Here is a 25,979-nt window from a genome sequence, read left to right as displayed (position 1 = left end):
AACAATCCTAAAGAATTGTTACTATCATTCCAGTTGTCAATTACAATGTTCTAGTACGATAAAATAATAATCCTACCTTCCATTATATTAAAAAATTAACGGGTCGATCATATGACTATATAAATTCAATAATATATATGAAATAATACATAATTCCTTAATATGAAATTAATTTTATATGTGTGCAAACTTTAGCATTTTGTAAAAAAACATCAAGAAAATACCTGGAACGCATTGTGTGGTAAAATTTGTTAAACGTACAGGAAATCGTAATACTATTGGTAAATCAAATGGCACATCCATCCTGACAGACAGTACGTTGTATGTTGTATTTTACGTTTGATACACGGTATATCATTAACATAATACTTTACATTGCCTGACTTTTGAAAAATCTAAAAACTATACAAAGTAGGTAACTCATATTACGTACTATCTGAAATTTCACTAGTATAAGATATTTACTCACTTTCGCCAAGAGTAGTTTATTAAGGTCCATGCTAATGATGTTAATTACAATTTATGTGACTCTACTGGCCATAAGAAACTCACATTGCAACATATAAGTACAAGGGAAATTAAATTTCTTAAATCTATTATAATTTTATATTAGTGTACATAGTACATAATATTAATAATGTATAGTGTTAATATAAGAAATTAAAGAAAATCAAAATACAACATATTGTGTAAATAGCTCTTGATATTTATATATGGGAAAAGTGTCTTTGCAACTTCTTTAACAATTCCTTACTGTCACCATGATCAGGATAGGCACTTAAGGCTTTCTGTACAGCGATGTAACTGGTTTGCAAATCACCTACCTAAAAGTTACGTAGAGTATTCTTTTTTATAAGACCAAAAGGTCAGACACAAGAATCTAAGGTCTTGCTTTATTCTTCAATAAACGTCTATCCTTACCTCGTACGCTAGATGTGCGCTATTGAAATGAGGTTCATATGAATAATCAGCGATACTAGCAGCTGCATGAAAGTACGCACGAGCTGCAGTGACATTGTTACTTTTGATTTCCAATACTCCAAGATTATTATATGCCAGCGCATACCTATTATCCGCTGCAATAGCAAGTCTCAAGCATTGATCTGCCATTTCCAAGTCACCTAAGCACTGTAAAATTTTATACTCATAAGCTTATCATAAAAAGTACCTTTGATAATCCGTTAAAATCAATCCGCTTATAAATGAGACTTACAATAGCAATGTGAGAAATATTGTACCACACGTCTGCAATATTTTCATCTGTTGCAAGACTGATTGCTCTCTCGAAACAGGAAACAGTATGATCATATTGCTGAGAGTAGAAGCAGCACAGACCGAGATTATTAAAAACTTCAGCATTATACACACCCATTTGCAAAATTCTCCTAAAAGTATCAAATATTCAACAGTATTTAATAACAGAGGTATTGAAATAATAAATAAATATTATTACTGCATACGTACCTGTAATAACGCAATGCTAATTCCGGTTGGTCATTGTAAAAATGATGCATACCAATACTGGCAATTCCTTCTGTATGAGACGCATCTTCTTGAACTATCATTTTATAATATTTTACCGACATTGGCATATTATTTAGACCTTCGAATACTCGTGCCATTTCTGTAAGTATAGTCACCTGTAACGAAACGTAGTTATGACATTAATTACTATTTATTGTACGCGAATATCGTATTAGTAATTAAAGAGTCAATTATTACGTAAAGACATTTACATCATTGGAAAAATATTCCAGACCCTTTTTGCATGTTTCCAGTGCAGCCAATGGCTGATCTAGTCTGACATATACTCTTATCAGTCTCAGTACCGTTTCGATTGTTTTGCATTCCTTCAAAGCTGATTTAAATTGTTGTTCAGCGTCTCTGACAAGGCCCAAAGTATAATAACACTTTCCCAACTGTACTTTCCACCACCAATCTTTGAATTGACAAACTTGAGTCGCTTGCACAGCCAAATCTAAAGCCTAAACAGTTGAAATTACTCATTAGCATGTGATTCTTTACGAATTATTATATTCAGCTGTATACTTACATATCTCACATCTTGTTCGTGATAATATATATATTCAAATAACGGTTTGGCTATACCAGGTTGACTAGCATATTTCGTTATGTTCAGTCTCGACAGTTGAATAAAAGGACCGTCTGGTTCCGTCAACATTGAAGCTGTACCCAATCTAAACAAATACACATTTTCATTAATTTTAGGAGCATATAAAAAAGTCAATTCAGTTAATTACAATTAGCACCTAACGTTTCGCCCGGTACTCGCTGTGATTGGTCTTGCACTTGTAGCACTTCTTGGGGTTTTTAAAGCCTGTTCAAAAGTCTGAGAGACTGCAGACTGTGTCAATGGTCGAATTACTCCAGTGACTGGTCTGCCTTTAAATTTAAGATCAAGAATTATAAAATTACCTACGTTTTCTGACGTAACAAACCTGATTGTGTTTTCGGACGCAAGCCTTGTCCTGTGAATGACGTGCCAGGATTTTTAAGGGATGTTCCTGGCCTGGGCATTGAGGCTATAGTATAAGTATCTAACAGACTCTCGGCAATCCCTTCTTCCTCACCCTCTATATCGTCCACATATACTTGCATTGTGAGTGCACGCATTTTTAAAACCCATACAGCCTGTAGAAGGTCAACAAAATTGAGTGGATATTCAAAACTCTTTTGCAATTAAAATCAGAGAGAAAAGTGTTCGGTAATTTTCAAGAAACTACTTTCGTGTGCTCAGTACCTGATCCAATGGATTTTTCTTTAATAGATCAGTGCATATCGACGTACATTCTTCGTATTTTCGTCTACCGAATAAACTGAGCGCTTGGAATAATTCCATTGTCCTTGCTGGTATTAACTACGTGTGACGTCGAACGGCGACCATAAGTTTGCTATCACCAGCTATGACTGAATTCAAGCCAAAGGCTTTTACCTGTTACACCTGCTGCTGTGTATATTGATTATTTTCTAGTAGTTGCCCTAGAATTCCACGAGCGAGTTTCGTTGGTTTTATTTAATCCAGATTAAAATAATCTTTATTGGTATTCTGTAGAATATGAATCATTCTTTCTTATTACATTACAACGGGTAATAACAAACAAAAGTAAATTATTCAGCAAACGTATCGACAGGATTTCTTTTTAATATTCTGCCTTATCGACATAATCGATTTCATTCTACTGTAAGAAATGTATCTTTAATCGTTTGAGACCCAAGCACCGTGAAAGCGCTGTTTAGATTTTATTTTGAAAAATCTCAGTAAATTTGAACGCTATGGCTTAAGAAAGCACTATCGCGCTGTTTGGCATTTTTTGACAATATTTTTTCAATGACTCCTGGAATTCAAACGGTCAAAGAAACGTAAATTAGGCGGCATGAATAAATTCAAAGCGAATAAATTATTTTTATAATACTACAATCAAATCGCGCGCTCCCAGTCTGATTATCAACTTCAGAAATTTTACAATCGAAAATAGTATAACACATATATATTTATCACATGTTAATTACAGATACGTGATTATGTTAAAAATTTCGAGACTTTTCGATAAAACAATCGATCTAATAGTGGATCGAAATAATCCCTCAATTTTTGACAGAAGGGAGGGAAAAGGGATACTAAAAATTAACGTTTCACCCGATTACATAAAATGGCAAAGGCATACTTGGTAGAAGATGAATTAAAGTTAATAAAATCTGTAAATATTACATTATACATTAACATAGTTATTTTAATTTGCATTTTTTCGGGAAATTCCTCGAATCAGGATCCGTGAAAAATACGAAGAATTTTTAAATCGAAAAAACGTCGAGGAACAATGTACACAAGAATCCCTGATGCGTTTGCATGAAGCTTTTCTCGTATGCATTTGAAGGATATAAAAAAAATATGTCACTGATTATATCTAATCTACACAGGTCGCGGAAAAGGAAGCAATGAACGAAATGCAGTTACAAGATGCATTCAAAAATATATTAAATATATCGATGACCGACGAAGAATTTCATGTTCTCTTTATGAAGGTTAGGAAAGCTCAAGAAAACAGGTATATGAAACTTAAGAAATTGTCCTCATTACATTTTATTTTTAGGTTAATTTAAAAAGAGACGGCTCTGTCACCTGGGATGAATTTATATCTCATCTGCTGTTAGAATTTCAAGAAAAGGACGTAGCTCTTCAACGACAAATGCTGAAGCTTCCTTTGATTGGTTTACCAGAAACATTGAGAACTCGACATCGCTGTCCCGTCTGTAGGATAACATTTTGTCCCGAAGTTCTTCCGGTGTGTTACAAAATGTCAATATATATATATATATATATTTCTCATGATGTGAATTAAATAATAAAGGACAGAAGCTCAAGCTTTCTTCGCGGTTGTTATTTGACAGCAAGTCGTGATGGTGCCATAAATTACTGGTCGCTGGATCTTGAATACGAACGCAGTGTCCAATCGATGAATCGTTAGTAGCTACCAATATATATTTCTACAATAAAATACACTATAACAGAAATGATAATTCCAGCACAGTTAAAGATACGACCTACAGCTATAACGGATATGATCGCAATGCCGGATATACAGATAGTCTGCACGAGTTCAACGGAGCGCGATTTAAGATTTTATGATACCGTAGCTAAGAAATTCGATCTGAGGTTAATGGTAGACGTTACATGATATTTAATAAGTATTATTTTCACAAAATATCTGATCACTTGTGTCTGCCATCAGATATCCAGTTTTGAGCATGCAGTTACGTGTATGAGTTATTACTTCAGCGTCGACATCAAAGAGAATTCTTATATTATTTTGGGCGACATGAGTGGATCTGTCAGAGTAATGTCATTCAGTCCCCTGGATAAGGGTCCATTCAAGTTGGTACCGGAACAGGAAGTGCTGCATCTTCGCTACGAAGCTGTTGCGGACGTATGTTCATATTAGACAAAAAGAAAAGGAACAATTTATAACAAACCTTAATAATCGTTACGGCATAGGGTGAATTGAAGGGGATGAAACTTTCTGAATTCAAAAATATCCACAGCAACTGGGTGAGTCAAGTTGCATACTACGACAATCTGAGAGCCTTCATATCCTGCTCCAGATGCTCAGAATGCTCACTGTTACTCAGCGATCCTACGACTGGTTTGCGAATGCAATACAAATTTCAAATTGCAATGGGTATAACCTGTTTCAATTTTTGTGACGGTATATCTGAACTGTACCACTTTTATTAACAGTAGTTGTGCCAAGAATTCTTTTATGTTTCTAAACTGTAATTCTGTAGAAAGTAATATACTGGCCACTGGTGGTCCAGACTGTATAGTCAGAGTTTGGAATCCATTTGTACCAAAGAAGGCAAGTTCTGTATTCCAAGGTCATCATGCTGCCATATGTGCTCTAATAGTGCAAGATAAAGGCAAACGTATTTATTCACTGTCTAAGGACAGATGCGTTAAAGTCTGGGACGTCTTTGACCAATCTTGCATCCAAGTTTGTATATTCAAATATTTTATTATCCACATCTAATATGTATACTCATAATTTTTTATTTTATATTATCTGCAGACTTACAACAGTCTACCTAGTGAGTTGAGTGAACATACTCCAATGTCAGTGGTTTACAATGCGATCACTCATAAAATGATTATTGCCAGTATGCTGATTGCAGTTCTGGTTTGTGACCCAGTAATTAATCATGAAACTTCTGACGGTTATACGCATACAAAACCGGTAACTTGTGTACTGTATAATCATTTGTTTAAAGTGGTAAGAATTATTACTTGTTGTTGTCACATGTTGAAGTGAAGATATTAAATTATAAGTGTTAAGTATATTTTTATAGGTGGTAACGACAGGTCTGGATTCTTGTATTATTGTTTGGGATCCATGGCGCGGTCGTCGATTATATTTAGTGACAAATGCTCATAGTGTATTGTTATATGGGCAATACGTTGGCATTGAAATAACAGCTGCATGCTTTGATACTTCTGAACAGTTATTACTTACCGGTGCAAGAGACGGAACGTTGAAAATGTGGAATTTCAATACTGGTACTTGTATAAGAAATATGGCAATAGAGGATCAATGGTGAGAAGCCATTATGATAGATTTTTAATTCCTTAAAAATTATTCGAATCGATGTGGGATATTTACACCTTGCTTTTGGTACAGTGAGATAACCAGTATAGTTTGGTTGAAGAATCGAATACTGTGTACTGGTTGGAATCGTCATGTCACTGAATTCGCAGACACGGAAACTGGAATTCACACGAAAAGATGGGAAACTAGGCATACCGATGATATACTCTGTACTGCCGTAAAATTTCCACAGGTACTGCATTTTCGTGGTGATAACGTTTAAAGATGATAAGTTATCAAAATTGGGAACGGAAAACCGCAGAAACGTAATCTTATGCGCAGGTATTGGCAACTTCGACATATAACGGTGAAATGATTTTATGGAGACTAGAAACCGGTCAGCCTTACAGAAGATATCATGTTAGCAATCCACCTGGAAGGTAAACGTAATTAATCAATGCAGTTTGAATGACGTTTTGAAATCTTATGTACATATTATCCCTTAATAGATATACAATTGTGTACAAGAAAGAAGCGAGAGATAAACTCGATGGGCTTTCAGTCAAACTCTCTAAGGATGCCAACATAGGAACACAGCTACCTGAAAAAAAGTACTAAAAATTTTTCAAAATTATCAAAACTTATTTAAACACACGACTACAATATATAGCAATGAATCTATTTTAAATATATCAACGGCCATGACAACGATTTCATCGGAGCAGCAACCATCGGCTTTGAATATCGTAAGACCAGTAGCAATTCACGCAATGATATTCCTGACAGCAAGACCAATGGCACCGAAAAGTGGTAGCATAATGGTCTCTTTGGAATCCGGTTTAATTCAAGTTTGGAGCCATCATGCAAGTTCTGGATTTTTAGTAGCTTTCTCAGCCATTCACACTCGTGGCGATTATGCGATATCTTTGGCTACGGATCCAAAGAATGATTATCTAATAACAGGTGTGCAGTTTCTATTAATCCATTAAGAATATCCGTTAATATTCCTAACGAGCATGCGCACTAGGAGATCGATGCAATAAAATAATCCATGGCGACCGCGATGTATCGATTAAATAAATGAAAAACTTTGTATTCACAGGGCACACGGTTGGTTACATAAAGGTTTGGTTACTGACAAACTATGCTTTGCCAGATCCGCCCCATGTGTGTCTGGGTTTGTTAAATCTTGAATTTCCATTTCTTTGGAAAGACAGAATACCAGGCAGAGCAAAGAGGGCTGCGGCAGATCAGAAATATCCCATGTTATTGTCCTCCGTACAAGCCCACACAAAGTCGGTGAACGCCTTAGAATTTATACCAAGTGCGCGGATCGTGATTAGTGGAAGTTCTGATCATAGTGTCCGTTTGTGGTCACTCAGTGGACGCTATATATCTACACTTGGAACGTATACTCCTTGGATTCCAATATTACCTGACGTTCCAATTTTCAAATATTATAATCAGTACAAACTTCCGCCGGACATTAAAAGAATCGCCAGTTTCACTACCATGAAGGTAATTTGTGAAATATTTGTAGTCAATTGCTTTTAATCCTTTTATAATTTCTGTGTATTTATAATAATTAATATAATTTATAATTTATGTATTTATTATCCTTTTATAATTATGCTTTTAATCCTTTTATAATTTATGCTTCGCTGAAAGGTATTTCATGGTGGTAACATGGACATCAAAGGCGCAGGAAAGTCTGCTAAAACTGAATTAGCCAGAGAAGTTCTTGAACACGATCGACATATTTTGTACGGCAAAAGGTTATCGGCACCGATTCTTGGACATTATCATAAATTGCCATCGCGTTCCAAGACTTTTGAAGTGCCACCGATTCTTGACAATTCATTAGCATATGTAAGCTCCATCGAAACTGTTGATATTTTTATCATTCTATCTTAATCCTTGTATAGTACATTACCTATGTTAATATTTAGATTCCTGTATATACGCATTTACTAACTTACAATCTGGAGCCTATTGAGATGCCTGAAACACCACCATTTCTTAAGCGAGAGAAATCGGACACACTGTAAGTATTATTAATATATTAAATATTAAAATCACGTAGCCTTACATCTATTTTAATGTAATCACACACAGGGACGGGATGCTACAGAAAAAGTTGGCAAAGCCAGCGCAATTGACTGGAAAACACGAAGGAAATGGAACCAATGAATTCAAGTCAACTCATACCTGATAAATCTCCATAAATTTCTAGATGATACTTTTATATTAACATTTTTTTTCTTCATTGTCATATACAATATTTTTACAAGACTTTATAAACTTAACTGCATATTGTTTTATAATTAAAATCAATGAGCGATATCAATAAAAATACTTTTATTAAGGAAAGAAATATATTTATTACCTTAACACTTTTTTCTCGTGTATACACACTGTAAAATCACACTCTTCATATTCAACATACAAATGACTAGAAGTGTTATTAATTAAAATCTGCATTTCTAAGCATTAATATGCTTGGTCACTGTTGTCAGATACCATTTCTTTTTATTTGGGTGGTGGGGAGGGGGGGCAGATTCAATTAAACCTTTAAAAGTTAAAACACTCTGAAGTATAAATCACTGTTGTAAATTAATTAATCGCTTATAAATCTTACCTCAAGCAGAGAATCACCGCTTATTCACTATCTTTTTTTTTATAAGGCAAATCTTTTACCCACAATATAATGACTATCATTCCAAACAACGAAATAGACAATTAACCATAGTATTATAATTAATATAATTATATGTGGAGTACGTATACCAAAAGATAATAGTTGGTGATGTTTAGCCGATTAACAGATGGCAAAACAATAAAAAATCTCTTCTTAAAGGTAGATAATTAGATAAAAATAATATATCTTGATTCTCAAAATTTTAGTGCAATTCATAGTTAACTATTTCAGTAGATTTTAACCAAACGAAAGCAAGTTTTAATTTTAATATACGTAACGTCATTTTTACTAAACTGTTAACCTACGGCGCCTTATCAGATAACTTACTTCTACGAATTACGCATATATATTAGTATAGCACTCTAAAAATAAATTTCTATCGGATTATTAAGGGTTATTGAGCTATATACAAAATTACTAGCAACGCCTTAACTATTCATTATCGCCAATATAGTATTACGCGATAGAACTTTGACTCAATGTTGTTTGATTCTATTGCAATTTTCAGAATGCCATGCATGCTCTTCGACTGCACGTGAAAAGAAATTAGTAACAGGCTGTCTTTAATGCACACTTTAAATCGAAGCAATCAGCAACTATTGCAAATGCAGTACAAGTTAATACTCTCATTGACGCGAATAAATAATTACCACGTAGAGAAGAAGGCGGAACGATTGAGATATTCATTTTTCCCAGATTAAAGAAGACTGAACATGTTTAAATATTTGTTTTCCTTTTCTCTCCGCTGTGTAACGTCGTTCAGTGCATGTTAATTCAATTTTTGGCAATTTTGTATCCTAATTTCATTATTGGGCATTGCTTTAGTTTTTACGCAGGTGTAACCACGGTACAGTTGCTTGTACGTAAATATTTTGTACAAATAGTTATTTATTACTAGTATCCCGTTAGGAACATATCGTCACGTTCAATTTGGCTCTAAAATACTGACACGAAATTCTAACCTTATCTAGAGGTCTCATCTCGATGATTTTCTAATTTTTCTTCTTTCATTACATCTATATTTGTATAACTAATATTTCGTTATATTCAACGCTAATTTGCATCATCTATTTATAATGTATATCGATTCTCATTTCCGTTTCATTCATTCGCCAGAAATGCATACCAAGGAGAGTATTTTATTTCTGCATGATGTATGAGCAAATTTCAAAACGGGAAGGTTGAACAGAATATACTTTCGATTTTGTAACGGAATGATTAGTCGAATGTCTACGTCCTAGAAATATAAGGTTCTATATATTGAAATAAAATACAAGAGAGTGCCTTTAATGGTAAGGTACACAAACATTCTATAGCTACTTTCAGGTTCCTATACGTATTTATTAAAATTCGTGAAATTCTAATTACGCATGGCAACGTCCTCGAGAATGTGCAACTCGATCAGTGATTGTTCAAATATTTCGTATGATTGATGAATAGCTCGACTTACAGAACGCCTGCGCTCTTTTTTAAAACATGCCTTTCGAAACGCAGTTCAAGACATGTCTGTTTATTTGCATTATAAAACAGATTGTATGTAAATATCAGTTTGATCAGATGGCAAAGATTAATACTTACATTTGTCTTACTTTGTCCAGCTTATGAACTATTCAGTAAAAATATTATGAAACTCAAGTCATTGAGCCCGAATAATATATACACGTTTCTTCGATTAGATATCCCGTTATTAAAAGTTTCTTGTTTATTTTATCCATGACGCATTGTAACGGTTGTCAATTTTCTATCGAAAATCTACTTACGTTAGATGCGTACATGGCCATCTGATAAATTCAAAATTCGGTATACGCAATTCATGGAGCATGACGGCTTTCAATTTTTGCATTCTTTCCTTATTCATCACCATTCTCAACCTGATGAACATTTTCTTGTTGATTAAAACCGTTGAGTATTTCGTCTTCGAGATTTGGGTCAAGCAAGATGTCCATGCACTTTACTCCTGTTTCGCTGTACGTTTGAAATACATTCTTAGCCATTTTCCATATTTCACGATTTTTCATTATCACGTCAACAAGGATCTGTGCGGCAGGAAACAAAGCAGCTAAATTTCTGAAAAATTCAACATACAACATAGTAGTCAGTTCATGATAACGGTAAAGGACAAATTTTGAAGCTCAAGAAGATAGACACTTACGAAAACAAAGGTAAGACAAGATTCGTTATAAATTGCACTTGGAGATCAGGAATGGATGCTCTCTCTCTGTCCATCATTTCAATGGGAGCTGTACCCATACTTTTTTCCAAGTCACCTTGAGAGAAGAACTCGTCGTATATTTGTTCCTATCAGAAAATAAAAGAGCCTTGTTCTACATACTAAAATAAGAAAACACATTTTTGTATAATCTGTTATGAGTTATGTAAATGAGATTCGTACGGCAGTTTTTTTTGTGATTCTCCAGTGTTTCGTCTGATCACTAAGATCGCAACAAGTCATCAACATTGCATGTAGAAGCTTCTGGTGCTTCGGGTCGTTTTTATCATAACCTTGATCGATCATCTCACGTTGATTTTCCGCAGCGCGAAAATGAGACGCCAAATCCGTGGATAATATATTATTCCTCAATATATCCAAAGCTTCGCTGTACTCCTCGCTAGTGAGACCCTCGAAAATGTTGCAGCCATCTGTGTTCAGGATACACATTGATTGTGCCAGATGGTGCCTCTGCAAGATAGAGATCAGTGAAACTTTCGCTATCATGTCACATGTTAAGATATGCAAAGTTATGAATATAAAGCTGTTATTGAAATTCACCTCCATTACAGAACCTTCAGAGCTGTAGAGACTGGCGAGAACAGTGCCGCATTTTGTTTGAAAGGAATTATTTGTTCCCCTGTGATCAATATCGTGACAGAGACAGGAAACGAGGAAAACAAGAGCGTGCAATTGCGTCATGTAGCCGTCTTTGACAAGATTAAAGTTTTTAATCATAAGGTATCCAAAGTGCGCCACGGAGAACGCGTGAATCCAATTGTGATACGGAGCGTCCCTGTAACCTTTCTTGACGAAGAGGATAAATCTGAAAGAAAGGACCATTAAAAGAAATCATTAGATGTGATATAAAAATATTCAATTTTCAATTTTAAATTTATCACCCAAAAAGTTGTTACCTAGCGAGAGTCGTTCTTTTGATTCGATAATATCTAATAAATCCTAATTCGTCAAACATCTTAAGTATATAACAAGGCATATGTCGGTAAGGTACATTCCGTGGACTGAAGTGAAACTGATCAAAGTCCTTAATATTGTGATCGTCTCTACAGTTTAATAAAGTTTGAACAGCTTCCGCCTCCACCTAAAATAATCAGTGACAAATAAATCCAAACGATATTTTGATAAGAACTTTCAGATGATTAGAAGGACTTGATGCGATCTATTCTCATCATGCTCAAAACAATACTTCGATAACGTGACGTATCGTGACGTATTTATATGATATTACCTGCTGTGCTCATCGACAGGTCAGTATTGCAAAATGAAATGAGCATTTCAGTGTTACACGGTAATGTGCATTATAGCAAATAATCAGTATTTACCTTCATGTGGTACATCATGAGTTCATTGCTAAGTTTATTTCTAGCTTGCGCGTCTTGTATCTTCTTATAGACGATGCTGTGCATTATGGAAATGCCGCAATAGATGCTAAAAGCAGTCGCCACTTCCTCGTCGCATACGTCAAAGTACAATCCATTCATTTTATTACAGAGTTGAGCAACGCCTTAACGATAACAAAAACAAACATTCGTAATCCAATTCACTTCTGTTAATGATAAAGTACAAGAATACCAACCAATTATTCCGTTCTCGTCGCGAATTGGAAAACAAAGGATGTTCTTCGTTTTGAAACCAGTCACTTCGTCTATACCACGATAAAAAAGTGGATGGTCGTATGCGTTTCGGATGTTAAGCAATTTTCCGGAAGTTGCGACATGTCCTGCGATACCTTGTCCACGAGCAATTCTCATTTCCTTCACAGACTGTAAATAAAAATTTACACGAGTCGTGTTCAGCGATTTAACAAAGAAACAATTTATTATAAAAAATAATGATTCAAAACTTGACTCACGTCTCTAGTGGAAACTCCATCGAAAACCTTGGCTACCAAGTCCTCTTGTTCCGGATCCAGTAAGAATAAGGAACAACGTTCGGCGTGCGTTAACTTTCGAGCTTCTGCCATAATTTCACGCAAGAGATCGGACAGGTCTCCTGGATTAAAGAGAGCCAATAAATTCGACGCGTGACACTTAAAATAACAATAAAGAGAAAGCTTTATAAAAATATATACCCAAACGAGTGAAAAGCTTTCGCGAAACAGCAAGTAGATCTTGGCATTGAATCTTCAACCGTGTTTCCTCTTGACATCGTAATGTGCTTAATAAAAGACCAAGGCAGTACCTGTAACATTAATCCCACCCAGTATGTAACTGCAAAAAGATTTCAATGATAGTCTCGCCCCTTTTCCGACGGATATCAAATTTTTGTCCGACATATCAAAGAATCAACTAGTATAAATTAACTAACGTACATTGAAGTTCTACCATCTCCCGCCAGGGCGCTCGGCTCGAGTAGAAATTTCAAATGTATGCAAAATTATGAAAAATCAACAAAGAGAAATTTCTCAACAACAAATAAACTGAATATTTCAAATCAACAATAGGTTAACAAGGTGAAAACTACAATATATTATGCAACATTAGCCTCGACGTTCACCGATCTAATCTGCCATTTATGAAATGGCTGGTTATCATAACAAACAGCATCTACTCGACTACTTATTGAAGTACATAAAAGCGACGCGCCCTGGCGCTCGAAGCAGACATTAAAAACTGACAAATAGGAGAGGGGCAAGGACGAAGCGTAGCTTTCCTCCTGACCAAGATCGTCGGACTTAATTTGCATAGTCGCCGAATCGCTTATCGTAAATTCATGGAGTGCATATCAATATATTGCGCATCATAAAACGCACCATAATACATCATCCAAGCCGCTCTCTCGTCCTACGTCAAAGGCAATGGCAATTTTACCTGAAGCACTCTTGGACGATCTGCGTGCATATAAATTCGGCATTGTCCTCGTTGGCATAGTCGACCAAGCAAACAACTAGAGCGATGTGCTGTTTAATGGGATGTTGAACCGGAATGGTCAAAAATAAATCCGGCATTGGATTTATTACTGAGTGAAGATGAGCCAGTAGTTCCTGATCAAAATCCATGGCGTTTGCAGTCAGTGACTTGCGCTGCTTGACTGTACGATGTAACACGTGATTCAGCACCTGTAATATTTAATGGATCGACTATTCGTACTTGTCTCCAAATACCAGAAAAGCTTCTCGTACATTGACAACTTCCGGCGGGTAAAGCGACCACAGTGATTACTCAACTCGGTAATTGAAGAGGAAGTAAGATGAAAGTCCTTCTACGTCTTGCGGTGAGTCATACACGCGACAATGATCACGTAAGCCATCGTTATGAAAAAGATACGATTAAAAGTGGAAGGGGTGCACATGTCAAAAAGGTACCGTAAGAGATTTTTTGCACGGCCGTGAATAAAGTTCATGTGTAAAGTTCGTTTTTCAGTGCGTAAAGTGTACTTTTTTCATACTGTGTGTAACGTGAGAAGTACAGTTTACGCGCTGAAAATCGAACTTTACACATGAACTTTACTCACGCCGTGCAAAAAATAGCGTATGCAACTCGTGCCTGACTGTTTTTCACTCGCGTGATCATCGCAAACGAGTCGCCGGCGGAGACGATGACGATTCTTGTGGCGATCACGCGAGTGAAAAACAGACAGTGAAAAAATGTTCACTTTACGCACTAGCTGCAGAATATACTATTAATGAGTGAGAAATGTCACAAAGGAGAAATAAAAAATAAAAATCGTACTCAAAAACATCGAGGACATTGAGAACACGTTGGCGGTGATCGAGCCGATAAAAAATATCAAATTTTATACGTGTCATTTTTATTTTTTATTTTCTGCAATACCACGGAGACACAGATCGTTGTCGAAATTTGAATGGAGTCGAGTCGCTGTGTGATGCTATTGTATGCATTTGTTATTGAGAACGATACTTGACGGATTACACAGTGTAGCAATTAAAACTGCAGACCGAGTTCTTCGATATAGTCAATAGATCGCGATTAGATAATATCGCTGGATCAACCCTTTTTATTTCTTGGACGTGACCTAAAATTTGAAACGCAGTAATTTTTATATCTTGCATTTTTTTTATTCAATTTTCTTATCAAAGCTGTACATAATAATCGTGCCTGCGATACTACGAATTTGGCTTAACATGTTCTGGTAATGACCTGATATGATTTCATTGTTGGATGACGTATTTGTGTGTATATGTTTATATATATGCTATATAGCAAATCTAATTACACAATGATTATTAAATCAAGTGTGATAAGTGATGGTCTTATCACTAATAACATTACTTGACCGGAATTTTATATCACGTATAAAAATACATTGTTTGGCACTGAAGAAATGTAGAGTTAAATAACAGGGAAGTCGATAAAGCCTGTCAAGCGTTTGATTTAAATTAGTACTGATTAGAGATTAACGATCAAAGCTTCGCGAATACAATGAGTGACAGTCGCTTGCGAGATTGATCACGTCATTAGAATTTATAAAAAAATTTGAAGTCGAAAGAAAAAAGTTAAAATCAAACACGACATTCTGTCTTTGTAAAGATCAAAGCTCGCTCGTACATTATGCTAAATTGCATAAAAAATCGTTCCGGACTACACAACCCATAACGGAGGATTTGAAGTTACAAACAGAAGAAAGCATTAAAATAAAGAGAAATAAAGTAGCCATTTGCAATCATCGAAAACGTCATTATAAACACGCAAACGTGAAAACAAAATATTTAGAGACCTCTACTTTGATTCTTTGAAATATAATGTATTGACTTTACATTGAAAATATCGAACCTACTTCAGAATAGAATGTAACAAGTATTTCTACTAAAACAAACCCCGAACCTGAATACGATATCAGTTCCAGATACTTATACGGCTTCTGTAATGCAGATTTGCAGGTGTGGAGCCTGCAGATTACGTGTCGCCAAGGAGCTTACGATTAGCAAAAAAAATAGAGAAAACACGACACTTCCGCATTCATCTCACCGACTCTCACGTACAATTTTCAAATTGGCATAAAAATTTGCAAATATCCATTAAACGCCAAAATATCATACCCCACGCGAGACACCAAGGTCGTCAAAAAAATTCCTTTCAGAGTCATTCATCTCGGACGTAAATAATATCTCACGTACGAGTCCGCCAGACTCTTCCGTCGCAGTAGCCATTCAGACCGCGTCTCCTCGAAGAAAAGGACATTTCAATTCGAACGCTATAATTCCGTACGCAACATCAACAATGTGGAACTCGACGATAAAGTCAAGTTATGCGTCGCGTCAAGCAGTCCAACGTTAGATGTCGTTAAGTCGGATACTACTTTCGTGACAAACTTATCTACGTTACCGACCATTACGCCATACCAAGTGGCACCACCTAAAACATTGTTAAAACTTTTCCAAGTCATACTGCCGCCTTCGAAGAAGGTAGGTTGGGTCTCGCTCAAAATAAAGCAAATGCACGAAGCGTCTACCGATCGAACTGCTTGAAAAATTAAAGACACGTCTTTTCCGTGTATAACTGGAGCGTGATCGTACGCGTGCTGCAAGCTTACGATTTGTATGCGGAAGACGAGGTCGGCACTTTTCCTAAAAGTTAATAGTCTGCTATATGAAGACTGGATACGGATACGTATAATTGCACTGGTGATACTTGATTACAAAAACATCGAGCTATCCGACCGGAGTGTGGCGGAAAGGTCAAATATCTTTCCCATTGAAAATAATTGTTATCGGCAGAGCAATAAGAACCTAGGAAACTTATCAGCGTAGTATAAGGAATAGCAGTTTATTTCTATTACGTTATGGTTATCGTCGATCGATTATTAACGCAGAGACACGTATCCCGTATAGAAAAATATTCTTCGTTTTCTTCGCTATCTTCGTTCTTATCTTACATCATGATTTAACACGTGGAACCCATAATACGAGACGATATCTTTTTATCGATAGATATTAGCAACAGTTTACGACCGGGTTACAAAATATTGATTGATGATACTGCTACCAGGTATAATAATCTACGCGCATAGGCAAGAAACAATTACGTAATAATCTTTCAGTATAGGTGGTACACCAACGTTTTAATGGGCGTATAACGATATTTGCGTAATCGCAGTATCGTTCAAGGCTACCGCGATAGGCGCATCCGGGTCTAACCAAAATAAGGACCTAATTGTTATTGGTCTTTTGTACTTCGAAATATATTGCAGCGATTAACAGATTTAAAAAAAAAAATTCATTAAATCCACTGATTAGCTGTACTGTATGCCCTTTATTGACTTTTACTATATGACAATGAGTTACCGAAGCTCGTATACGATCAGGCTATCCACGTGTCCTAGCGCAAGGAACAACAATCTCGTGATCGTATCAATTCAGAAGAGAATTTTCGTTCAATTATGCAAATAAATATTACACTACGAAGATACAGCTACCGGATAAATTTCGCTGGATGTATAATACGACGAAATGATAACATTTATTCGTCAGATTCGTATACGAATATTGACGTAACCGTCAGTGAGACGAAGTAAATTCGCTTGTGTAAATCTGTATATAATTCGAGATCAAAAATTATCATCACGAAAAATATGCTATTTGCGTATTATATATTGAACAGCGGAGGACGAACGTCAGGTGAACCGTGCGATACCTATTTCAGTGTTATAATTAACTATATTGATATCAGGTATTCGATACAAAAGCCCATTATAACGATATTGGTTGCATGACTAAAAGTCGTAGCAGGATGCCAACATTTAATGCCGGTATCGTCCTCGTAATTTCCAATGCCGTTTAATTGGCTAAATGGTAGCCCCAGGGCGTCTGTTTAATTGCAATTAGTTAATTATACTAATTTGGAGTATCTATCCCATTCGGGTTACATGGGGTTATCTAATCAAAAGAGAGAACAGTTGTAGGCAAAATCAATAAGTTCGGCGTTACTTTGATGTGTTACATAAAACGGATCTTTTTTATTTCACTTTTATGGACAATATATATATATATATATATATATACACGGAGCCATATACGTATATGTAATTCAGGGGGATAGTAATTCGATACATGGAATCTGACCTGTTCTCTATACACAGAAACGAACTTTCCTACTTGACAATTAATCCCAGCTTTTACCATATAGTCCTCAGACAAACTGCACTTATCTTAATCCACGTGTGGGACAGCTTCAATCTGTCATGCTATGACGTCACACTACACATGCCGTATTACGTTACTACTATATACGGCAAGCTGCAGCCGCGTAGTCGTTTATCAGGCGATCAGTTATTGCGATAAGATCCGGTGTCAAATTTTGAAATTTTTCAAAACAATACGAACGGATCTTCAGTATGTTCATCTGGTAGTGTTGATTTCAAGATTTTGTGATAATTGAGAAAACGAAGTGATACGAAGCACACTGAACGTTTATTTGAATTTCGCGGGATTGGAGAAACATTGGGCAAAAGATATAGTTCTTGAAAAGATTTACGCTATTATATCATCCAAGAGTATAAACATTCGGTGGGAAGTCACGCGGCACTGATTTCCCTCTATTTGATTGTATGTACGTCAAAGAATTTATACTAGTGAGATTAAAAGTGAGATAGTTATTTTGAGAAAGCGGCTCTTTTTCAATGTATCATAAAAATCACTACCTCCCGCTGATACTGATTTTGCAATAAATTGTTACGTCAGAACAACAAATTTGCATGCCCTCGATTTATTTTAAGGTTCAAAGTTAACTTTAAGCCGGCGAATTATCAGGGACTAGCGTACTACGTGACGCAAACACTTGACATTATAAATCATGGTAAATGTTCAACCACAAATGTTGACCCATGAGGTTTGAAAGTGCTGAGAGTTTTATGAGAGGAGAGGACGGGAACAGCTAACGAGGCAATGTTTGTCTTGTTTCTGTTATCTGATATACATGCCAAACAACCTGTGACACTACGTGGTCCACCCTGGATTAATGTACGTTTTGTAGTCCTAACCAGTAGTAAAGGTTGACCTAGTTTCTTTTTTTGACAAATTGATATTCAGAGTGACAAAGCTTTCTGATGCTCTAATAAATCAACTTATGGACTCTTCTGGCCATAAAGATTGTATGAGAGCATTTAGCAATGTTTTGTGAAAGGTGTAACAGAATGAACTTGAAATGTATGCATAGGTAATTTGTTATGATCATAGTCCCTGAAGTGAAAAGTAAGCAGCACCATTGCCTTGTGTGACAAATTGTCAGTAAAAGCCAAGGAATTTGAGGAAGTGTTGCAAACACAGGGTGACAGAAAAACAAACAAATAAATCCAGAATACCTATGATATTGTATATTACATTGGATTGGCTTACTGGGAACCTTAGCTCACGATCAAGAATCTTCTCTCCAACAACATGGATTACCATCTCTTCAGACTCTACTAAAATTGGAGCCAGGAACGATACCTTCGCTCCAGTCGCCAGTTGGAACTGTAAATAAAAGAAAAATGTAAATAAATCACGTTTACTCAATCGATTACATGAAATTGTAAATATTTCAATCATTTCGCGACTACTGATACTTGATACTTAATTGTAAAATCGTCGCGATTGGGACTATGTAAAATTTCTCGTAACAGTATTAATATATTCGCATAGCCAATATTCGAGGTAACATTGGCTCTAATCGAGAATATGATCTTATTCAAACGATAAAATGACACTAGAGATTAATGAAGCTTATGAGAGATTATTGCGAATATGCGTAGCGCTTGGTCTTGCGAGACGTAATAGATAAAAGCATGAAAGGTTTTAGCAAAAAAAAAATTTAAGGCGTAACATACCTATAGAACAAAAACTAAGTTTACATCAATTATTATCTCAGTGTATAAACAATACTTCATAACATTTCAATCGTCGCATAGATTTGACACACTGTATGATGCGATCATTGAGCTATCTGACGATATAAACAATAAAAAGATAGAGGTTATATAAGTTATAATAAAAGACGTAGTTAGTTGAATTAAAGGACTCACATATTTATTGAGCTTTTGCTGCACGTCATTGCAGGGAAGATCTGAAAGATCCTGAAGGAGCGAAAGAATGTTCGCTGGGTCGGTAGCCTCCAAGTGTAACGAAGTCATTTCCTTCGATGCGCCCGACCTACCGCAATACTTGCTCAGACACAAAACATCACAAAAAATAATGCTTAGTAGACGTTTAAACATCAAAGAAATTGATCGCGAGGATAGCTAACGCGATGAGACCGTCGATTATCTACATCTCATGTAGATACTCCTGTGAGACAGTTCACTTTGAGGGAGCGTTTGAAAGAACTGAGAAGAGCGAGGAGCAAAAAAGACAACCTCTCTCCATGCACTCAGCAAGACTACTGAAAAAGAAAACAAACTGCTGACCGGCGTAGAGTAGCCTGAAGTTGCCGCCTGTGGATGGAATGTATGTCTAGAGAAGTGGGAGTAGAATTATCAGGACCGTATTGTTGATCGTCAGGGTCCCCTATACATTAAATTTTTTGATATTTTTTGACAGTGCAAATTAAACCAAACAAAGCACGTTATCAAGATAAGATATAAAGATAATCCTCATTATATTGTTATCAATGTTTAGTTGTCCTTTTATGATCGATTAATTGTATTATCACGGCTAAAAAAGATAGAAACGATAATATTACTATGGCGCGCACTGTGCTATTCAAAGACTGAACGTGTATTGGCTGATAGCCTGTGACAATAGCAACTATCATTGGTAGGTGCGCTGTGGTTGCTTCGTCGCTTGTGAAGCGGTTGCATGCGAATCGCTTCTTCGTCGATTATTAAAAGGACGGCTTGAGCGACCATTTTGTATTATCAAGATCGATATCAGGGAGGGAGTTGACGCCGCGTTGAACAATTGGTATTTTTCAAGACTGCGACGAATTTCTGTAGATTGTTTTAAGTGCGGTAAACCCGCTGCCAAAATGGCAATGAATAAGGTATGTTGTTTGTCATATTTTCAGAGAATATATTGAGCTAAGACTTTCTTCATTTGGGAATAAATGTATTGCAAGTCAGCATGGAAGATATGAAGCAAGAATTATTGGAACTATTGGAATATTAATTCTTTGCGTTAAAATAATGTTTATCACACTTGCTCTGAAAAGATCTTTGTTTTGGTTATATTTTGGAATTATAAATCTTCTTTCCAGATGTCGAGGTATCCATCAGACTGCAAGGTCTATGTTGGTGACTTGGGCAGCAGTGCAACGAAGCAGGAATTAGAAGATGCCTTCTCTTACTACGGACCTCTAAGAAATGTTTGGGTAGCCAGAAATCCTCCTGGATTTGCTTTTGTGGAATTTGAGGATCCAAGAGATGCCGAGGATGCAGTCAGGGGTCTCGATGGACGTACTATTTGTGGTAGAAGAGCAAGGGTTGAACCGTCTAATGGGAAAAGATTAAGAGCCAGGGGTCCTACTAGACGTGGTGCCACTGGAAGGCCATTCCATCCTGAAGATCGCTGTTACGAGTGTGGAGAGCGAGGACATTATGCAAGAGATTGTCCACGCCATAGAAGTTCTCGCAGAAGAAGGTGCGTATTGTATTAAAGATCTAATTGATTCTTCATTTCGGTTTAAGAATATCACTATAGGATAAGCAAACAAAAAATGATAATAATAATCGCAAACATTTTGCTAATAAGAGGCCTAGATTATCTCTTGTGAAAGATTTATCATAGTAATTAATTTTTGTTTGCTTACGTTAACGTCCTATAATTAAATTAATATTAGATCCCACAAAGTGTTCCTTCTGAGTTCTGAGTTCATTTTAAGCAATGTCTCATCAATATCATCTGTTATGTACAGTCCAATTACTGTAATGTGCTAAGCTTTATTTATCAACGATACATATAGACCTATATCTACTTCATTATTTTATTAATACAACCAAGTGCAATTGTGTCTATCACTGCCTCATGGTAAGTTATAGGGAATCACTAATATCTAAAGGTGTCAGAAAGTCCGTAATCTACTTAGGTTATCTGAATCACGTCAGAATGATATCTAGGAAGCTAAGAAAACAAAAATATATTGGATGAATTAATGGAGGACGATGCCGATGTAATCCTGCCCGTTATTTATAGGAGATGCGGCTGAACAGGCATACGCATGAGAAATGTGTTGCTACTGAGATTCTCGCGAGATTCGCCTTGGGTTCACTTTGTGACACACACACTGCGTAGTTACAGCGTAGAGCACCCACCTACTTTGGGTTTCCTTCTGCACTCTACAAGCGAGAGAGACAAAAGTGGTCGACGGAGTGGCTAGTCCTGCGCACTTCGGTACTTCCATTGACCACTGACATCACCCTAGACAGAGAGTTCGCGCACTTCGCCACTTCTGCTAGCTCCAGACAACTCCGTTCAGCTCACTGTTCGTGCCTAGTCGGCGTAGTACCTAGCGGTCACCGGGATACCGACTTTGACCGTCCTGTCTAGCCACTCTTCGTGCGTCCATCTGACCCTCGCGCAATTTCATCTGCATAAGTGCTCGTCCGATCTCCCCTTCCTGGCATTGCCATCGCGTGTACCTCCACTGCCTACTATAGGCAGCGACGAACGATGGTACATAAACAGAACAATCATCAAATATATCGAAGAGAGTGCTTCGTGTGTAAGCATTGGGCTCCAGCGACTCCAACGTCTAACCGATTACTGATATATCGAATAATGATTCCTCATTTTACGATTCACTGTGCTCGCTCTGCGCTCGCTCACTCACTACTCTGCTTCTTTTGAATGTCTACAATCAAGCCTGATGTAATCAGCGGTCAGTAATATCATTGTCTAAATGACTAAAGGCAACGAACCAAAGACCATATACCTTACTCAAGTTTGTTATATCAAAGTCATTTGTTTAATTGGAACTTGATCAAGTCTATGATTCAAATGATTGTTAAAGTCTAAGTTTCGATCATGCATGTACCTTAATGAATATCTTTAAAATTATGTGAAACACGTATTCAATCTAGATTTACAAATGAATTAACGTGCCAGTAGCATAGGTCAATTTGTGGGTTCCGCAATATTGACTAATGTATCAGTATATCTACAAAGATCGGTTACAATTTATAAATATTACAATCAATTTCTTTATACATGAGCGGAGCAAAGTGCGTCTGCGCATGGAGCATGTTTTTGAGCCAGTATAACAATGTAACACAGAAATCTCTCGTAATATATACTTATCTAGGCATTAATTGTTTGATCATCATTTTAATGACAAATTCATTGTAGGTCTTCCTCTAGGTCACGCTCACGATCGCGATCACGCTCTCGCTCCCGATCCCGTTCCCGTTCCAGAAGCAAGCATACAAGGTCTCGCTCAGCATCACGCAGCCGATCTCGTAGCAGAGCTGGCCGCGATCGAGAACGCGATACATCTCGCAGCAAAGGAAGATCAGCATCAAGAGATCGAAGTCCACGCAGATCCAAGTCTAGATCTGTCTCTAGATCTCGCAGCAGGTAAAAAACGGTAAATGTCACGCGCTTAATTAATGTTTTGAGAATTATTCCCCGTTAGAGGATTTAAAAGTTTCATTAATTTCTTCATATGTTTCACTGTTCGATGTATTTCTGCAATTTTACTTTAATCAGCAATCAAGTATTTATACTCACTAAATTATAGATAATACTTATTTATTATGCTCCTTTTAGAAGTACTCCGAATGGGAAAGTTAATGGGGATACTCGCGACGACTGATATCCTAAGATTACAACCAACAAACGCAGCGATACCAATCATAGACGACAAATAGGCTTTGAGACGAATGTTCCGAAAGGATTACCATGTTTATGTTTCAATTTTAATATTTTTTCTTGCATTCTCATATGTAAGACAATTTCAAGGGCGTGCCACTTTAAAGTACTTCTCACAAATTTAACGCTACTCGAAGGCTTTTGATTTTTATCGAGGCGTAAAAGTGTTTCATAATAATACGTGTTGACATTCATAACCGTTCAATAAAGTACTTTTGACAAGAACATTCTTTATCGTCCATTAATGCGTTATTATTATCATCGCCATCTCGCTCCTCAGATATCCCAATATCAAGATGTTTGAGAAAAAGTTCCCACGGTACTCCGAGTAGAAAACAAAAGTCACCATTTTTCTTCTTTATTCGTCTTTTCAAATCGAATATCCATTAGGATTACAAAATGAAACGCATCCTATTTATTATGCCCTTGGCCCAAAAGTTACTAAGAAGCAGTTTGGGTCATCGGCCAGGATTTTAGATGAACAAAAAAGGGCTAATGCAACCCGAGAGAAGAAGCTCACGCACATGTGCACATGTGGCTTAGAAAAAGTTTTCTGTGCACGTTTAATACTGCAGTCTCAAACAGAACCGAAGCGTAACTTCTTAGGGTCGGCCTCTTCAAGAATGATAAATTTTAAACGCATTACCATCCGGCTGTCGAAAAAATATCTTGAGAACTTTGTAAAGTTGCTGTACCCGAAACAGAACTACCTGAATCCTCAAAAGTGCAAACTGTTCCGTTATCCCTGATATTCTTAAGAAATAACAACAATGGGATTTGACGTAAAATCAATTTTTGACATAAGGCTGCTGTTCAGCTAAATTATGCGTGCCCACGTACACAGATCGGTGGCTTCAGAACCTAGTAAACCTTCAAAACCATTTTTCTTCTGTGTTTTCAATTCATTGATCCATCCACTTGCCTTATACGACACTACAGAGGGTCATCTGCGTTCGAAGTGTATCAAAAATTGTATAACTTACCACGTCATCATTCCATATACATATACACACATAGGTCTAACTGAACAGCAGCCTTACCGGAAAAACAAATTTGAATATTTTCTTATCTATCACAATATCGCGTATATGCACTCATCGATAATGATATTCTCATGATGATGATTATTCCCTTCGTTGTATTACCCTAAGAAAGTGTGATATCTTGAGAATAATGGAAGTAAACAAGTAAAAAGTGATAAAAAGAAGATCAGGTATGCCGATGACCTTTAATTTAACGAAAATCTATATACCAACGGCTAATGCTTATAAAAGTGCTACTGTAACGTTCATTTATAAAATATAAAGGCAAGGCTGTTATTACGATAAAGTACATTTCATTATCCTGTATCAGAATCCTTGTACCAATTATTAAGTTGAAACGTCAAAAATGATTTAGCCTCAAGGATATATCAATTATTACACCATAGGCTTTTCTAATTATGGATACAAATTAAAGGCACTAGTAATAACTTATGGATTAAAAATAACGCTCGAATAATCGTACATTTATTAGCATATATTTAATGGCTTCTACGAGACCGATAAATCAAAGAAGCATCACGTATGGTAACAACCTGTACGTGATGTGACTTTGAGTATGAGACTTCAAAGTGCGTGTCACGCATCGTGTAGAAATATCAAGTTGATCTTTGCTGACGTATACAAAATGATAGTATGTAGTCACTTAATGTACGATCACTAGAATAAGGTCGTATCTCCTCCATGTTTGTTTTGAGAGTGCATTCTTGTCAAAATAATCTGGGTCGCTTGAGCTACCAGATAGACCAATGTCTATCAATGTTAAATACTTAATAAACGTTTCTTGACTATAAATTCGTAATGTTATTCGAAATTTTATTGTATGTTATCACAATAAATATAATGTAGCTTTCATATTTGTTTTTCGAATAACTCGCAGTAGCACGAGGTGTCGTAGCCTCCGGTTATCGTAGCGACTACGTACAAGAAATTCAATCCAATCACAAATAAGAAGCAACTGACGTGCTTAATTGAAAAACAGTAGACTCACCTCTGAGAACTAATAAATTTAAGTTTTAACGAGTGTCTCGCTAACACGAAATGATTTGGCAATTGAAGTCCAAAGAGAGGAACCAGGGATGAAGGTCAGCCTAGAGGCAAAGGAATCGTATCTCGTCCATTGGAGATGTACCGGGTACTTTCAAGAGAAATATATATTCTTACCAGAAATAATTAT

General features: G+C 36.4%; 4 protein-coding genes across 16 annotated transcripts; 2 read left to right on the top strand and 2 right to left on the bottom strand.

Annotated features, from left to right (window-relative positions):
* Window positions 1–302: 302 nt before the first annotated feature.
* Window positions 303–6,111, bottom strand: LOC107263770 (tetratricopeptide repeat protein 8). Of its 2 annotated transcripts, none has more exons than XM_025080993.1 (9): window positions 6,027–6,111; window positions 2,460–2,652; window positions 2,271–2,403; window positions 2,054–2,198; window positions 1,737–1,985; window positions 1,465–1,640; window positions 1,214–1,385; window positions 922–1,128; window positions 303–824 (listed from the first exon to the last, which is right to left on the bottom strand). In XM_025080993.1, the coding sequence occupies exons 2-9, from the start codon at window positions 2,632–2,634 to the stop codon at window positions 708–710; spliced, it is 1,374 nt and encodes a 457-aa protein (XP_024936761.1). In that variant the 5' UTR covers window positions 2,635–2,652; window positions 6,027–6,111; the 3' UTR covers window positions 303–707. The 2 variants fall into 2 exon arrangements, with proteins under 2 accessions (XP_024936761.1, XP_015586811.1); XM_015731325.2 differs by lacking the exon at window positions 6,027–6,111 and adding an exon at window positions 2,762–2,860.
* On the top strand, window positions 2,862–8,350 carry LOC107263781 (WD repeat-containing protein on Y chromosome). 4 transcript variants are annotated; one of them, XM_025080979.1, is made up of 19 exons: window positions 2,862–3,689; window positions 3,789–3,882; window positions 3,940–4,044; window positions 4,113–4,304; window positions 4,371–4,482; window positions 4,546–4,682; window positions 4,752–4,946; window positions 5,015–5,162; window positions 5,305–5,510; window positions 5,586–5,786; window positions 5,863–6,107; window positions 6,192–6,351; window positions 6,441–6,538; window positions 6,608–6,709; window positions 6,769–7,061; window positions 7,201–7,616; window positions 7,767–7,967; window positions 8,048–8,142; window positions 8,214–8,350. In XM_025080979.1, exons 1-19 carry the CDS (start codon window positions 3,544–3,546, stop codon window positions 8,308–8,310), a joined length of 3,243 nt encoding a protein of 1,080 aa, XP_024936747.1. In that variant the 5' UTR covers window positions 2,862–3,543; the 3' UTR covers window positions 8,311–8,350. The 4 variants fall into 4 exon arrangements, with proteins under 4 accessions (XP_024936747.1, XP_024936746.1, XP_024936748.1 ...); XM_025080978.1 differs by having other exon boundaries at window positions 5,015–5,225; XM_025080980.1 differs by having other exon boundaries at window positions 3,558–3,706; window positions 5,015–5,225.
* A 158-nt stretch (window positions 8,351–8,508) lies between these two features.
* On the bottom strand, window positions 8,509–20,362 carry LOC107263782 (cGMP-dependent 3',5'-cyclic phosphodiesterase). 6 transcript variants are annotated; one of them, XM_015731346.2, is made up of 12 exons: window positions 19,985–20,359; window positions 19,305–19,436; window positions 13,837–14,084; window positions 13,098–13,207; window positions 12,879–13,018; window positions 12,603–12,789; window positions 12,349–12,530; window positions 11,923–12,107; window positions 11,567–11,831; window positions 11,189–11,476; window positions 10,949–11,094; window positions 8,509–10,863 (listed from the first exon to the last, which is right to left on the bottom strand). In XM_015731346.2, the coding sequence occupies exons 1-12, from the start codon at window positions 20,174–20,176 to the stop codon at window positions 10,647–10,649; spliced, it is 2,292 nt and encodes a 763-aa protein (XP_015586832.1). In that variant the 5' UTR covers window positions 20,177–20,359; the 3' UTR covers window positions 8,509–10,646. The 6 variants fall into 6 exon arrangements, with proteins under 6 accessions (XP_015586832.1, XP_015586833.1, XP_015586834.1 ...); XM_015731347.2 differs by having other exon boundaries at window positions 19,320–19,436; XM_015731348.2 differs by lacking the exon at window positions 19,985–20,359 and having other exon boundaries at window positions 19,286–19,430.
* Window positions 20,363–20,777: 415 nt separating this feature from the next.
* Window positions 20,778–23,989, top strand: LOC107263739 (serine/arginine-rich splicing factor 7). 4 transcript variants are annotated; one of them, XM_015731260.2, is made up of 4 exons: window positions 20,778–20,940; window positions 21,154–21,536; window positions 23,253–23,468; window positions 23,661–23,987. In XM_015731260.2, exons 1-4 carry the CDS (start codon window positions 20,926–20,928, stop codon window positions 23,704–23,706), a joined length of 660 nt encoding a protein of 219 aa, XP_015586746.1. In that variant the 5' UTR covers window positions 20,778–20,925; the 3' UTR covers window positions 23,707–23,987. The 4 variants fall into 4 exon arrangements, with proteins under 4 accessions (XP_015586746.1, XP_015586748.1, XP_015586747.1 ...); XM_015731262.2 differs by having other exon boundaries at window positions 20,780–20,940; window positions 23,253–23,478; window positions 23,661–23,989; XM_015731261.2 differs by having other exon boundaries at window positions 20,780–20,940; window positions 23,241–23,478; window positions 23,661–23,989.
* The last annotated feature ends 1,990 nt before the right edge of the window (window positions 23,990–25,979 follow it).

This window comes from Cephus cinctus, unplaced genomic scaffold, assembly GCF_000341935.2.
Source record: "Cephus cinctus unplaced genomic scaffold, Ccin1 Ccin1_scaffold0160, whole genome shotgun sequence".
Classification (NCBI taxonomy): domain Eukaryota; kingdom Metazoa; phylum Arthropoda; class Insecta; order Hymenoptera; family Cephidae; genus Cephus; species Cephus cinctus.
This window is presented reverse-complemented; position numbering and strand designations above follow the sequence as displayed.

Bases quoted from the DNA above. Each gene is read 5' to 3' on its own strand.
- LOC107263770 (XM_015731325.2), bottom strand. From the start codon at position 2,860: ATGGAATTATTCCAAGCGCTCAGTTTATTCGGTAGACGAAAATACGAA. The intron at 2,404-2,459 runs GTTTGTTACGTC...TTAAATTTAAAG, and splicing joins GCGTCCGAAAACACAATCAG to GCAGACCAGTCACTGGAGTA. The intron at 1,386-1,464 runs GTACGTATGCAG...TGATACTTTTAG, and splicing joins TTAGCATTGCGTTATTACAG to GAGAATTTTGCAAATGGGTG.
- LOC107263781 (XM_025080978.1), top strand. From the start codon at position 3,544: ATGTTAAAAATTTCGAGACTTTTCGATAAAACAATCGATCTAATAGTG. The intron at 3,690-3,788 runs GTAGAAGATGAA...TCCTCGAATCAG, and splicing joins AAATGGCAAAGGCATACTTG to GATCCGTGAAAAATACGAAG. The intron at 6,539-6,607 runs GTAAACGTAATT...ATCCCTTAATAG, and splicing joins GTTAGCAATCCACCTGGAAG to ATATACAATTGTGTACAAGA.
- LOC107263782 (XM_015731346.2), bottom strand. From the start codon at position 20,176: ATGTTTAAACGTCTACTAAGCATTATTTTTTGTGATGTTTTGTGTCTG. The intron at 13,019-13,097 runs GTATATATTTTT...TCTTTAATCCAG, and splicing joins AAAGCTTTTCACTCGTTTGG to GAGACCTGTCCGATCTCTTG. The intron at 11,477-11,566 runs GTGAATTTCAAT...TCTATCTTGCAG, and splicing joins CTGAAGGTTCTGTAATGGAG to AGGCACCATCTGGCACAATC.
- LOC107263739 (XM_015731259.2), top strand. The intron at 21,537-23,240 runs GTGCGTATTGTA...AATTCATTGTAG, and splicing joins AGAAGTTCTCGCAGAAGAAG to GTCTTCCTCTAGGTCACGCT. The intron at 23,469-23,660 runs GTAAAAAACGGT...TGCTCCTTTTAG, and splicing joins GTCTCTAGATCTCGCAGCAG to AAGTACTCCGAATGGGAAAG.